The sequence below is a fragment of the Coregonus lavaretus genome (genome assembly GCF_964263955.1).
Source record: "Coregonus lavaretus genome assembly, chromosome: 11".
NCBI lineage: Eukaryota > Metazoa > Chordata > Actinopteri > Salmoniformes > Salmonidae > Coregonus > Coregonus lavaretus.
In genome coordinates, this window is record NC_139998.1 from 4,343,728 (window position 1) to 4,356,875 (window position 13,148).

Below are 13,148 nucleotides of genomic sequence, written 5' to 3' on the forward strand. Positions count from 1 at the left end.
AGTATTGCTTCAGGAAAAAGTATCTTTAGATGAGACACAAATACACAAATATATTAGAGTAAATGATTATATACAGTAATACAGTGGGGGAAAAAAGTATTTAGTCAGCCACCAATTGTGCAAGTTCTCCCACTTAAAAAGATGAGAGAGGCCTGTAATTTTCATCATAGGTACACGTCAACTATGACAGACAAATTGAGGAAGAAAATTCCAGAACATCACATTGTAGGATTTTTAATGAATTTATTTGCAAATTATGGTGGAAAATAAGTATTTGGTCACCTACAAACAAGCAAGATTTCTGTCTCTCACAGACCTGTAACTTCTTATTTAAGAGACTCCTCTGTCCTCCACTCGTTACCTGTATTAATGGCACCTGTTTGAACTTGTTATCAGTATAAAAGACACCTGTCCACAACCTCAAACAGTCACACTCCAAACTCCACTATGGCCAAGACCAAAGAGCTGTCAAAGGACACCAGAAACAAAATTGTAGACCTGCACCAGGCTGGGAAGACTGAATCTGCAATAGGTAAGCAGCTTGGTTTGAAGAAATCAACTGTGGGAGCAATTATTAGTAAATGGAAGACATACAAGACCACTGATAATCTCCCTCGATCTGGGGCTCCACGCAAGATCTCACCCCCTTGGGGTCAAAGTTATCACAAGAACGGTGAGCAGAAATCCCAGAACCACACGGGGGGACCTAGTGAATGACCTGCAGAGAGCTGGGACCAAAGTAACAAAGCCTACCATCAGTAACACACTACACCGCCAGAGACTCAAATCCTGCAGTGCCAGAAGTGTCCCCCTGCTTAAGCCAGAACATGTCCAGGCCCGTCTGAAGTTTGCTAGAGTGCATTTGGATGATCCAGAAGAGGATTGGGAGAATGACATATGGTCAGATGAAACCAAAATAGAACTTTTTGGTAAAAACTCAACTCGTCGTGTTTGGAGGACAAAGAATGCTGAGTTGCATCCAAAGAACACCATACCTACTGTGAAGCATGGGGGTGGAAACATCATGCTTTGGGGCTGTTTTTCTGCAAAGGAACCAGGACGACAGATCCGTGTAAAGGAAAGAATGAATGGGGCCATGTATCGTGAGATTTTGAGTGAAAACCTCCTTCCATCAGCAAGGGCATTGAAGATGAAACGTGGCTGGGTCTTTCAGCATGACAATGATCCCAAACACACCGCCCGGGCAACGAAGGAGTGGCTTCGTAAGAAGCATTTCAAGGTCCTGGAGTGGCCTAGCCGATCTCCAGATCTCAACCCCATAGAAAATCTTTGGAGGGAGTTGAAAGTATGTGTTGCCCAGCGACAGCCCCAAAACATCACTGCTCTAGAGGAGATCTGCATGGAGGAATGGGCCAAAATACCAGCAACAGTGTGTGAAAACCTTGTGAAGACTTACAGAAAACGTTTGACCTGTGTCATTGCCAACAAAGGGTATATAACAAAGTATTGAGAAACTTTTGTTATTGACCAAATACTTATTTTCCACCATAATTTGCAAATAAATTCATTAAAAATCCTACAATATGATTTTCTGGATTTTTTTTCCTCATTTTGTCTGTCATAGTTGACGTGTACCTATGATGAAAATTACAGGCCTCTCTCATCTTTTTAAGTGGGAGAACTTGCACAATTGGTGGCTGACTAAATACTTTTTTTCCCCCACTGTATATGTATTGTATTGTACACTGATTTACAGTACAGTAATTTAAAGACATGCTCTGGAACTTTGGCAACTACTAAATATTTTATAAACCTCCCGCTTTGGGCTGGATGTGTCATTGTGTAGTTCGTACATGCATAATCTATGATCAGAATTACTTTCTTACCTCAATTACCACCCATCCAGGACATCTATACTGAATAAAAAATATAAACACAACATGCAAAAGGGCTTAATTATAGACAGAATACTCCTCAGTTTCATCAGCTGTCCGTTTTCAGACCCTATGCTTTGAGACTCGAAATTGAGCTCAGGTGCATCCTGTTTCCATTGATCATCCTTGAGCTGTTTCTACAATTTGATTGGAGTCCACCTGTGGTAAATCCAATTGATTGGACATTATTTGGAAATGCACACACCTGTCTATATAAGGTTTCATATTTGACCGTGCATGTCAGAGCAAAATCCCAAGCCATGAGGTCGAAATAATTGTCTGTAGAGCTCCGAGACAGGATTGTGTCGAGGCACAGATCTGGGGAAGGGCACCAAAAAATATCTGCAGCATTGAAGGTCCGCAAGAACACAGTGGCCTCCATCATTCTTAAATGGAAGAAGTTTGGAACCACCAAGACTCTTCCTAGAGCTTGTCGCCCAATCAAACTGAACAATCGGGAGAGAAGGGCATTGGTCAGGGAGGTGACCAAGAACCCGATGGCCACTCTGACAGATCTCCCTCCAGAGTTCCTCTGTGGAGATGGGAGAACCTTCAAGACGGACAACCATCTCGGCAGCACTCCACCAATCAGACCTTTATGGTAGAGTGGCCAGACAGAAGCCACTCCTCAGTAAAAGGCACATGACAGCCCGCTTGGAGTTTGCCAAAAGGCACCCAAAGGACTCTCAGACCATGAGAAACAAGATTCTCTGGTCTGATGAAACCAAGATTGAACTCTTTGGCCTGAATGCCAAGCATCACGTCTGGAGGAAACCTGGCACCATCCCTATGTTGAATCATGGTGGTGGCAGCATCATGCTGTGGGGATGTTTTTCAGCGGCAGGGACTGGGAGACTAGTCACGATCGAGGGAAAGATGAACGGAGCAAAGTACTGAGAAATCCTTGATGAAAACCTGCTCCAGAGCGCTCAGGACCTCAGTCTGGGGTGAAGGTTCACCTTCCAACAGGACAACGACCCTAAGCACACAGCCAAGACAACGCAGGAATGGCTTCGGGACAAGTCTCGAATGTCCTTGAGTGGCCCATTCAGAGCCCGGACTTGAACCCAATTGAACATCTCTGGAGAGACCTGCAAATACCTGTGCAGCGATGCTCCCCATCAAACTTGACAGAGTTTGAGAGGATCTGCAGAGAAGAATGGGAAGAACTCCCCAAATACAGGTGTGCCAAGCTTGTAGCATCATAACCAAGAAGACTCGAGGCTGTAATCACTACCAAAGGTGCTTCGACAAAGTACTGAGTAAGGGGTCTGAATACTAATGTAAATGTTATATTTCCGTTTTTATTGGGAAAAAACAGTTTTTGCTTCATCATTATGGGGTGTTGTGTGTAGATTGATGAGGGGGGAAAAAACAATTTAATCCATTTTAGAATAAGGCTGTAACGTAACAAAATGTGGAAAAAGTCAAGCAGTCTGAATACTTTCCGAATAAACTATGTAAAACATCCTCTTATACAGCTCTAGTCTGAGTGAGTCACTTGCCAAACTAACCTTTGTTGACACCAAGCTCCACCCACTCCAGTAAGTGTCAATCTCAGCATTCCTCTGTCACTCGGTAACAAGCCTCCATTTCTCTGTCACTCAGTGACAACATGCAGCCTGCTTTGAATGGTCTGTCATCCGTCAAGGTCACATACACGTGCTGCTGACAGAAGCTGCTCACATGAGTCAGGCGTCAAACAACAGAAATAGGGCCTAACTAAGCATACAGCATGGATTTAAATACATGTTTGGGGGCTGTTGATTTCCCTACTGACATGCTAGGCAATCTCTTATTTACATTTACATCATTTAGCAGATGCTCTTATCCAGAGAGACTTACAAATTGGTGCATTCAACTTATGGTAGCTAGTGGGACAACTCTGGGGGGTGGGGGTAGAAGGATTACGTTATACTATTCCAGGTATTCCTTAAAGAGGTAGGGTTTCAAGTGTCTCCGGAAGGTGGTCAGTGACTCCGCTGTCCTTGCGTCATGGGGGAGCTTGTTCCACCGTTGGGGTGCCAGAGAAGTAAATAGCTTTGACTGGGCTGAGCGGGAACTGTGCTTTCGTAGAGGTAGGGGAGCTAGCAGGCCAGAGGTGGATGAACGTAGTGCCCTCGTTTGGGTGTAGGGTCTGATCAGAGCCTGAAGGTAAGGAGGTGCCGTTCCCCTCACAGCTCCGTAGGCAAGCACCATGGTCTTGTAGTAGATGCGAGCCTCAACTGGAAGCCAGTGGAGTGTGCGGAGGAGCGGGGTGACATGAGAGAACATGGGAAGGTCAAACACCAGACGGGCTGCGGCGTTCTGGATAAGTTGTAGGGGTTTAATGGCACAGGCAGGGAGACCAGCCAACAGCGAGTTGCAGTAATCCAGACGGGAGATGACAAGTGCCTGGATTAGGACCTGTGCCGCTTTCTGTGTAAGGTAGTGTCGTACTCTGCGAATGTTGTAGAGCATGAACCTGCAGGATCGGGTCACCGCTTTGATGTTAGCGGAGAACGACAGGGTGTTGTCCAGGGTCACGCCAAGGTTCTTTGCACTCTGGGAGGAGGACACAATGGAGTTGTCAACCGTGATGGCGAGATCATGGAGCGGGCAGTCCTTCCCCGGGAGGAAGAGCAGCTCCGTCTTGCCGAGGTTCAGCTTGAGGTGGTGATCCGACATCCACACTGATATGTCTGCCAGACATGCAGAGATGCGATTCGCCACCTGGTTATCAGAAGGGGGAAAGGAGAAAGTAATTGTGTGTCGTATGCGTAGCAATGATAGGAGAGACCATGTGAGGATATGACAGAGCCAAGTGACTTGGTGTATAGTGAGAGTAGGAGAGGGCCTAGAACTGAGCCCTGGGGAACACCAGTGGTGAGAGCACGTGGTGCGGAGACAGATTCTCGCCACACCACCTGGTAGGAGCGACCTGTCAGGTAGGACGCAATCCAAGAGTGAGCCGCGCCGGAGATGCCCAACTTGGAGATGGTGGAGAGGAGGATCTGATGGTTCACAGTATCAAAGGCAGTGGATAGGTCTAGGAGGATAAGAGCACAGGAGAGAGAGTTAGCTTTAGCAATGCGGAGAGCCTTCGTGACACAGAGAAGAGGTCATTCTGAGAGAGATAGCAGGAGTGTTGGCTAGAGACGGCACGCTCAAGAGTTTTGGAGAGAAAAGAAAGAAGTGATACTGGTCTGTACTTGTTGACATCGGAGGGATCGAGTGTAGGTTTTTTGAGGAGGGGTGCAACTCTCGCTCTCTTGAAGACGGAAGGGACATAGCCAGCGGTCAAGGATGAGTTGATGAGCGAGGTGAGGTAAGGGAGAAGGTCTCCGGAAATGGTCTGGAGAAGAGAGGAGGGGATAGGGTCAAGCGGGCAGGTTGTTGGGCGGCCGGCCGTCACAAGATGCAAGATTTCATCTGGAGAGAGAGGCCTAATGGTAACACCATTGCATTTTATTTGAGTGTAACATGCTGGAAAGATGCAATTATGATGCTGTTCAACACAATGTGGACATGACTTGTTTTTTTTGTCACTCTTTTGCAATATGAAATATAATGTGTCTCCTTCTGTTTTGTAGCTTTAATTGTGGAAAGGTGGTTTACCCAACGTCTAGCAGGTACAGTAATATACTGCTAGGTTTGAATGGATGCCGTTGTGTTACAGCATCTATTCTGTGTAAAGCACTTGCACCTACATCTGTTTATATTGTTCTGTGATGTTGTTCTATACTAACAGCAAACCGTTAGTTTTGCCTGATGTCCTGTTCTGTATTTACATTGCAAAGCCCTGCTACTTCTGTACAATGTTTGTTCTTGTCTGAACCATGTTCAACCAAATCATCAAACTAAACAACTAACTGAAAGAACATCTGCATTCCATCTGCATCATAATGAATTCTAACTGTAGGTTTTAGTAAACCTGTTACCAAAAAATTAACAGAAAAAAAGACTCCCAATACTAAAAGTTTATTCTAGACCACTTAACTGCTTATCTCAGCTAAGGTCTACTTTCCCCACCCATGCTGAATTTGACAGAAGCACGAGACTTGCTCTTCTAGATGGTTGGACAGTCTTAATTGGTCCAAAGCAGCCTGAGAATTATTATTATTATTTTTATTTTTTTAAGTGTGACATATTTAACACATTGTAATATTAGAGGCACTAACTCAAGCATTTGTCATACATCTGATAACAATGTCTCGAAACGCATAAACTTGAATACCACAGGCTGCACAGGTAAGACTTAGTCCTGGTTATGTCATCTGCCTTGTGAGCAAGTGCAGAACAAGGACACTGTTGCACTCTGATGGTTGAAAGTACTGTGGTAACCTTATTTGTGTGTATGCACACAGATGTGTCTTGCTTGCCTGCCATGGGCCTGTATTTAGGATCAGGTCCCCTGTGTCCAAATAATCATATACATTGTGATCTAACTTTATGAATACGGGCCCTGGTCTAGTTGCCACTTTGTCGTGAAATGATGAGCTTGAAGAAAGGTCAGGTTCACCACAAAACAAAAGTCTCCTAAACTAAAGCAGCCCTCAGTCTCCCCCTTTTCATTAGAAATGCTGTCATGGTCATTTTAAACTGCATTCTCAGCCAGTCAGTTCAGTGTCCCCCCAATGTGCTTCTCTGGCGTGATAATCCCTCAACACCCACACACATGCATGCATACACGCACAAGAGCACTCCCATGCGCATGCCCACGGCACCAAGGGGCCAAGCGTGGGGGGCTATCTGCACATCCCAGATTGTCTTTTTGTGCACAAATTAATACAGGGGCTTTGTTGGCGCTGCCTGGAGTATTTTGTGTGAGCATACACGTAATCCTCCCTCTACATGAGGGCAGCGCAGGGTAACACTTGGTCCAGCGGCACTGAGTACAGCCCTGACATTAAAACTAGTACACCACTGAACTTACACTACTGGAGTGGCAGTGTTCATGATTAGAAGTGAAAATGTCAGGTGTCCTGCTGCTATGCTCCTCTGTCTGTTTGAGTCTCCGAGACACAGTCGCTGTGACAAAGTAAAGCATTGTGACTTACAGGACAGTACAGTACAGAGAGAATTCTGCTAATTTCTTGTGTAGCAGACTGCCACAACTAGAGGAGTGTGGGTTGTTGTCTTATTTACTACCACATGTATTTTAGGACTAGTGCTGTGATGAGTTGTGCCAACTTACAAAATAAATCATTATTGGAGAAGACTGAATGAGATCCGAAACAAAAACAAGAAGTGGGTGAATGGAAGAATTGTGAAGTTAACCATGTGGGGTGTACTTGTTAACATTCTGAGTAAGCCAGTCAGGAAGAATGTTGTGACAGGGGAGATATTCACCAAGCCACACAAGAAAGCAATATTGGAGAAGACAGAAAGACTAAACAAGAACTAGGGAAGAATTGTAAAGGTGGATACACAAGTGATGCTCCATGATGATCATAGATGGATTTAATATGAGCATTATTCTGCCCTACAAAGGAAAAGTGCAGTAACTACGAATTTGGTTAATTAAAAATATTTGATCTGTTGTAATAGCCAGGTATACACTGAGTATACAAAACAGTACGAACGCCTGATTTTTCCATGACATAGACTGACCAGGTGAATCCCTGCGACAGCTATGATCCCTTATTGAGGCCAAACAGTTTCCTGTGGGTAATCATGAATGGTCCACCACCCAAAGGACATCCAGCCAACTTGACACAACTGTGGGAAGCATTGGAGTCAACATGGGTCAGTATCCCTGTGCAATGCTTTCGACATCTTGTGGACTCCATGCCCTGACAAATTGAGGACAGTTATTTGTAGTGAATAGTGGAGAGGATAAGAGAGAAAGAAGGGAGTAAAGAGTGTTTCAGCTTGAGAGAGCGTCTATCCCTGCTCTGCTGCTCAGTGTCTCCAGGAATATGTCACATTATCATCCACACCTCAATTATCTTACCTTTTAAATGGCAAAAATTCCATATTTTATGAGTTACAACCAGATCCATGCTGTTCCCTTTCCTCCTCCAACACCTACCTAGGACTATCATAAACTGTAGCAGCAAATGCATTTGACATCTCTTACCTTTTTTTTGGCACTACAGTACTTCCATATATACTTCCATATATATATATATATTTTTAACTGCTACCGGGCTAACTTCAGATGAGGCTTGTGAGGCTTGTGGGCATCCTAGAGACATGACGTGTTCGTGAGAGTCTCACTTTTCGATGGTGGGGTCATATTAGTGTGTAGCCCAAACTGTTCAAACACTACAGACAGAAGTTGGCAGAACGGCGGTACCGACTTCAGCTTGTGGTCGTGTAGCAAAACTGAGAACACCATTGTGTTCATGAGAGTCTCATCTTTTCATAGAGGGGTCATATTATTTTTTAGGCCCACACCATTCGGACGCTAGACGTTTTTTGTGAGAAGACCGATTTTTGGGATGTGTCCTGGTCTGCCAAACACCGCTGTAGCGCAGATGTGCAAAAAACAACAACATATATCTCTATCTTATACAGACATATTTTGATGGGACATTTTTATGACACTAATTCAATTTATTTTACAGACTTTTATGTCCTAGAACAAAAATTATAAAATGTAATTTCATTAAATGTGTTATTATTATTATTAATGGTATTAATTTTTTTACTCAGAAAACTGGCCGCCTATTGGGGAACCCTGGCCAAGGGGGTGTCCCAAATAGGACCCTTTTATAGGGAATAGGGGCCATTTGGGACGAAGCTTGTCACTGGGAGTGACTGAGTGGTCCACAGTCCTTGATAGACTGAGAAAGAACACGAGTGGCTCAAGAGACTTAGTGCTTGTCACCCTGACGCACAATACAGACAGTTATTTGTAGTGAATAGTGGAGAGGATAAGAGAGAAGAAGGGGAGGGGAAAAGAAGAGAGAAAGAAGGGAGTAAAGAGTGTTTCAGCTTGAGAGAGCGTCCATCCCTGCTCTGCTGCTCAGTGTCTCCAGGAATATGTCACATTATCATCCACACCTCAATTATATTACCTTTTAAATGGCAACAATTCCATATTTTATGAGTTACAATCAGATCCATGCTGTTCCCTTTCCTCCTCCAACACCTACCTAGGACTATCATAAACTGTAGCAGCAAATGCATTTGACATCTCATACCTTTCTGTCCCACCTCTCAGGTTACTTTCTAAAGATAGGTAATTACGATGCAGACTGTCTGAAAAAGTGGACATATCTTTATTCTGTCTTTGTTTGTGCTTTGATGTTTGGGTCACAGTATGCTCATGCTGTGTCAGACCTGTATTCCCTGTGAGTGTCCTCTGTCCTACATGAGATTGACCACTAATCATGTCTCTGTGGCCTGCTGTGGGGTTATCTGGAGAGAGACCCCACTATGACCCTAGCCTGGTCCTACATCTGTTTGTGCTGTCTTTCTAAATGGTATGGTCATGTTTGACATGACAACGACCATAAGAGTTGGCTATTCATCACAAGTAGATCTGAGGCCAGGCTACTCCCAGTATTGTATGTTGTATGTATTGTATGTATGTTTACCTACCTACCTGTTGTCCTATCTACCCCGGTTGAGCAAAAGCGTGCAGACTTACTACTCAAACTCTGAGTTTGATATTAAAGGGTCACTGAAGGGTCATTCATGGATAAATGGAGGGATGTATTGGTGGATGGAGGAAGGGAACAAAGGGTGGATGTGTTGAGGGAGGGAGGAGTGGATGTATTGGGTGGTAGTATATGTGCGGGTATGGATTAGGCTACTGTATGGCTGAATTGAGTTACAGTGCAGTTGGAACCAGGGTTTCTGACTGTCCTTGTTCACTGACCTGAAACCAAATATATCGAATAAATTCATTGTTGTTTTTTACTGCAGTATTTTTGTTCAACACTTTTTTCATAGTTTCATTCCCTGTAGACCACAACATTCTACCATAGCTACAGATTGTAGGCTAGGACAGAAACGTTGCTGTTATTTCACTGCAAGGAGTCCCATCTACCCTAAGGGTATATATTAAAATAGTGTTTAACCTTTTTTTCTTCAAACTTGACTTTTAAAACTTTCCAGCCTTTCAGCAAGACCCACTTTTTCATCAGTCAAATTGACCTCACTAAACACATCTACACTGTGCCCAGGCAGTCAGTCTACAGCAGTTGAAAGCCTCAGCCCTCAGCTATAATGAACTCAACATGGCCCCTATGAATCAAGCCAATTACTCTCTCCATGTCACTGCACATACATTTCCCTGTCTTGTCTCACTAACAACTTTAAATGGGCTGCAGAAGTATGGCTGACAAATTGAGCTCCAGCAGTTTATGCAGCAGTGATGTAGGCCAAGAATGAGTGACTCTGAGAGGCTTCGAGAAAGTTCTCAGGAAAAACAGTAGTTGGTTTGGCTTAGAAGTATGCTATGTAGAACAAACATGCCTCTAACATGTAGAATATGGAATCATGTGAGCTCATCTGTGCTCATTTCCTACCACTTTTATTTCCTGTTGTGTAGGTCCAGCCCTAAAGCGCCAGCGAATGAGAAGAAGGAACGCCCACGGAGCACCATGAGTAGTGAGGCCTCCAACTACACATGCGGTTCAGACTACGCTACTCACCCCAGTTGCCCCGCAGCGAGAGTGAGTTATAGTGATTACGCACACACACGCATGCTCACGCACACTCACTCGCACACACACAAACACACACCTGAAGGAAGCATTTCACGGTCATGTCTACACCTGTTGTATTCGGCGCATGTGGCCAATAAAATTTGATTTGATTTGATTTGAAACTATAATAAACTAGATTATAGAGGAACTTAACATCAATGGGAGTGTATAATTGGTATGTATATGCTCATACGCCCTCTTACTCATTTTCAGCCCTCAAGATCCTCGAAAAAAATTCACAACTTTGGGAAGAGATCTAACTCGATAAGAAGGAACCCCAATGCAGCGGTCATCAAGAGTAACTGGCTTTACAAACAGGTGAGTGTGTGTGTGTATGGCTTTAAATAGCAGTATACAGTAGTCACTACAGTGAATCAGTCTATGAGTCAGGGAGACAGAGGGTTTTTCTGAAAATTCATACTACCATGCTCCGAGCACGCAAATTGGAGTTCGGGAGGGTCGGAGTATGAGTCCAAATCAAAGTATGCGGAACGAAGCACAGAGGGCACTTCTCGAATGCGTACTCCGTCTGTACATATTTTGAAGCATGCATCGATGCAAGCTTCAACGGAAAGTATGCAAAGAAATATGACGCAACCACATAAAAAAATGGCGCAACATTTCCTGAAATCAATGGTGGCCATTATTTGAGCTGAAGTGAGAGAAAATACATTCCGACTTCGGAACGAAATGTTGCCTATTCACATCTCATATGTTGCCTGACTACAATATTTTAGCTTGATACTTTAATTAATAGATGCTGTGTTAATTTTATCATGTTTACTTGCCTATGTACCGTAGATCACAAGCCCATAATAAGTCAATAGGGCTAACTGGCTAGCTACTGTTAAACTATCTGGTTAGCTACATTATTATGATTCACATATCTAGCTGATAATTATGAAGTAAAACATTTGCTTTGTGTATATTTTGTGTCGTCTATTGCTGCCATTGTCCTGGCTGGAAGAAGGTTCAGTGAATGGGGTGAAGCGTGAGGTAATACAGTAGGGAGAGTGCGAGTGCTTCTCAAATGTAATGTTTTATGTGTTCTCCACACTCTCGTCCTCACAAGAACGTACTTAAGAGAACGTGCACTCGGAGCATGAGAGTGTGGAGCACGGTAGTATGCATATTGAGAAACACCCAGAGTCTTGACGTGTCATTTTGTTTTTGATTATTGGGAAAGTTGGTACAACTTGTTTGCTCCATTTGCAGATATGGACAATTGACCTCAACCTACACTATATATACAAAAGTGTGTGGACAACCCTTCAAATTTGTGGATTTGGCTATTTCAGCCACACCTGTTCCAGACAGGTGTATAACTTCGAGCACACAGCCATGCAATCTCCATAGACAAACATTGGCAGTAGAATGGCCTTACTGAAGAGCTCAATGACTTTCAACGTGGCATGGTCATAGGATGCCACCTTTCCAACAAGTCTGTTCGTCAAATGTATGCCCTGCTAGAGCTGCCCTGTTATTGTGAAGTGGAAAGGTCTAGGAGCAACAACAGCTCAGCTGTGAAGTGGTAGGCAACACAAGCTCACAGAACGGGACCGGCGAGTGCTGAAGCGCGTAGTACATAAAACACTCACTACCGAGTTCCAAACTGCCTTTGGAAGCGACGTCAGTGGTGTAAAGCTCGCTACCATTGGACTCTGGAGCAGTGGAAACGCATTCTCTGGAGTGATGAATCATGCTTCACCATCCTTCAGTCCGACGGACGAATCTGGGTTTGGTGGATGCCAGGAGAACACTACCTGCCCCAATGCATAGTGCCAACTGTAAAGTTTGGTAGAGGAGGAATAATGGTCTGGGGCCGTTTTTCATGGTTCGGGCTATGCCCCTTAGTTCCAGTGCCAACTTTGTGGCAACAGTTTGGGGAAGGCCCTTTACTGTTTCAGCTTGACAATGCCCCCGTGCACAAAGCGAGATACATACAGAAATGGTTTGTCGAGATCGGTGTGGAAGAACTTGACTGGCCTGCACAGAACCCTGACCTCAACCCCATCGAACACCTTTGGGATGAATTGGAACGCCAACTACGAGCCAGGCCTAATCGCCCAACATCATTGCCCGACCTCACTAATGCTCATGTGGCTGAATGGAAGCAAGTCCCCGGAGCAATGTTCCAACATCAAGTGGAAAGCCTTTCCAGAAGAGTGGAGGCTGTTATAGCAGCAAAGGGGGGACCAACTCCATATTAATGGCCATGATTTTAGAATAAGATGTTTGACAAGCAGGTGTCCACATACCTTTGGTCATGTAGTGTACCTCAAATCTTCACTCTACAGCACAACAGATACACGTTTTCAAATTCTCTCATTTTGTGCCATTCCCTTCTCTTCTATGAATAATGTAGAGGGGCTTACGTTCCCTCCCTGTGCTGTCAGAGTTTGATCAACAGTCTTAAGACGGGCAGCACAATGGAACCTTTCCAATGTCTTACAGGATCTGATGATTGCTTTTGTCCAGCCTCTAGCCTTTCTGTTCTGCTCTGCCAGTCAAACAGACTGTGTGTGTGTGTGTGTGTGTGTGTGTGTGTGTGTATGCCAGTCAAACAAGCAATAATAAACAGTATTTAAATAGCCATTTCCTTAATCACAGT

The 13,148-nt window shown here is 44.2% G+C and overlaps 1 protein-coding gene across 1 annotated transcript in view; it reads left to right on the top strand.

Annotated features, from left to right (window-relative positions):
* LOC311137087 (pleckstrin homology domain-containing family A member 5-like) overlaps positions 1-13,148 on the top strand; it is a gene marked incomplete at its 5' end in the record, with an annotated part of 210,062 nt that overhangs the window by 130,678 nt on the left and 66,236 nt on the right. The window contains 2 exons of the mRNA XM_084171419.1: positions 10,381-10,504; positions 10,751-10,855. Of these exons, the coding sequence (XP_084027545.1) occupies positions 10,381-10,504; positions 10,751-10,855 (229 nt within the window). The remainder of the gene's footprint in view (positions 1-10,380; positions 10,505-10,750; positions 10,856-13,148) is intronic.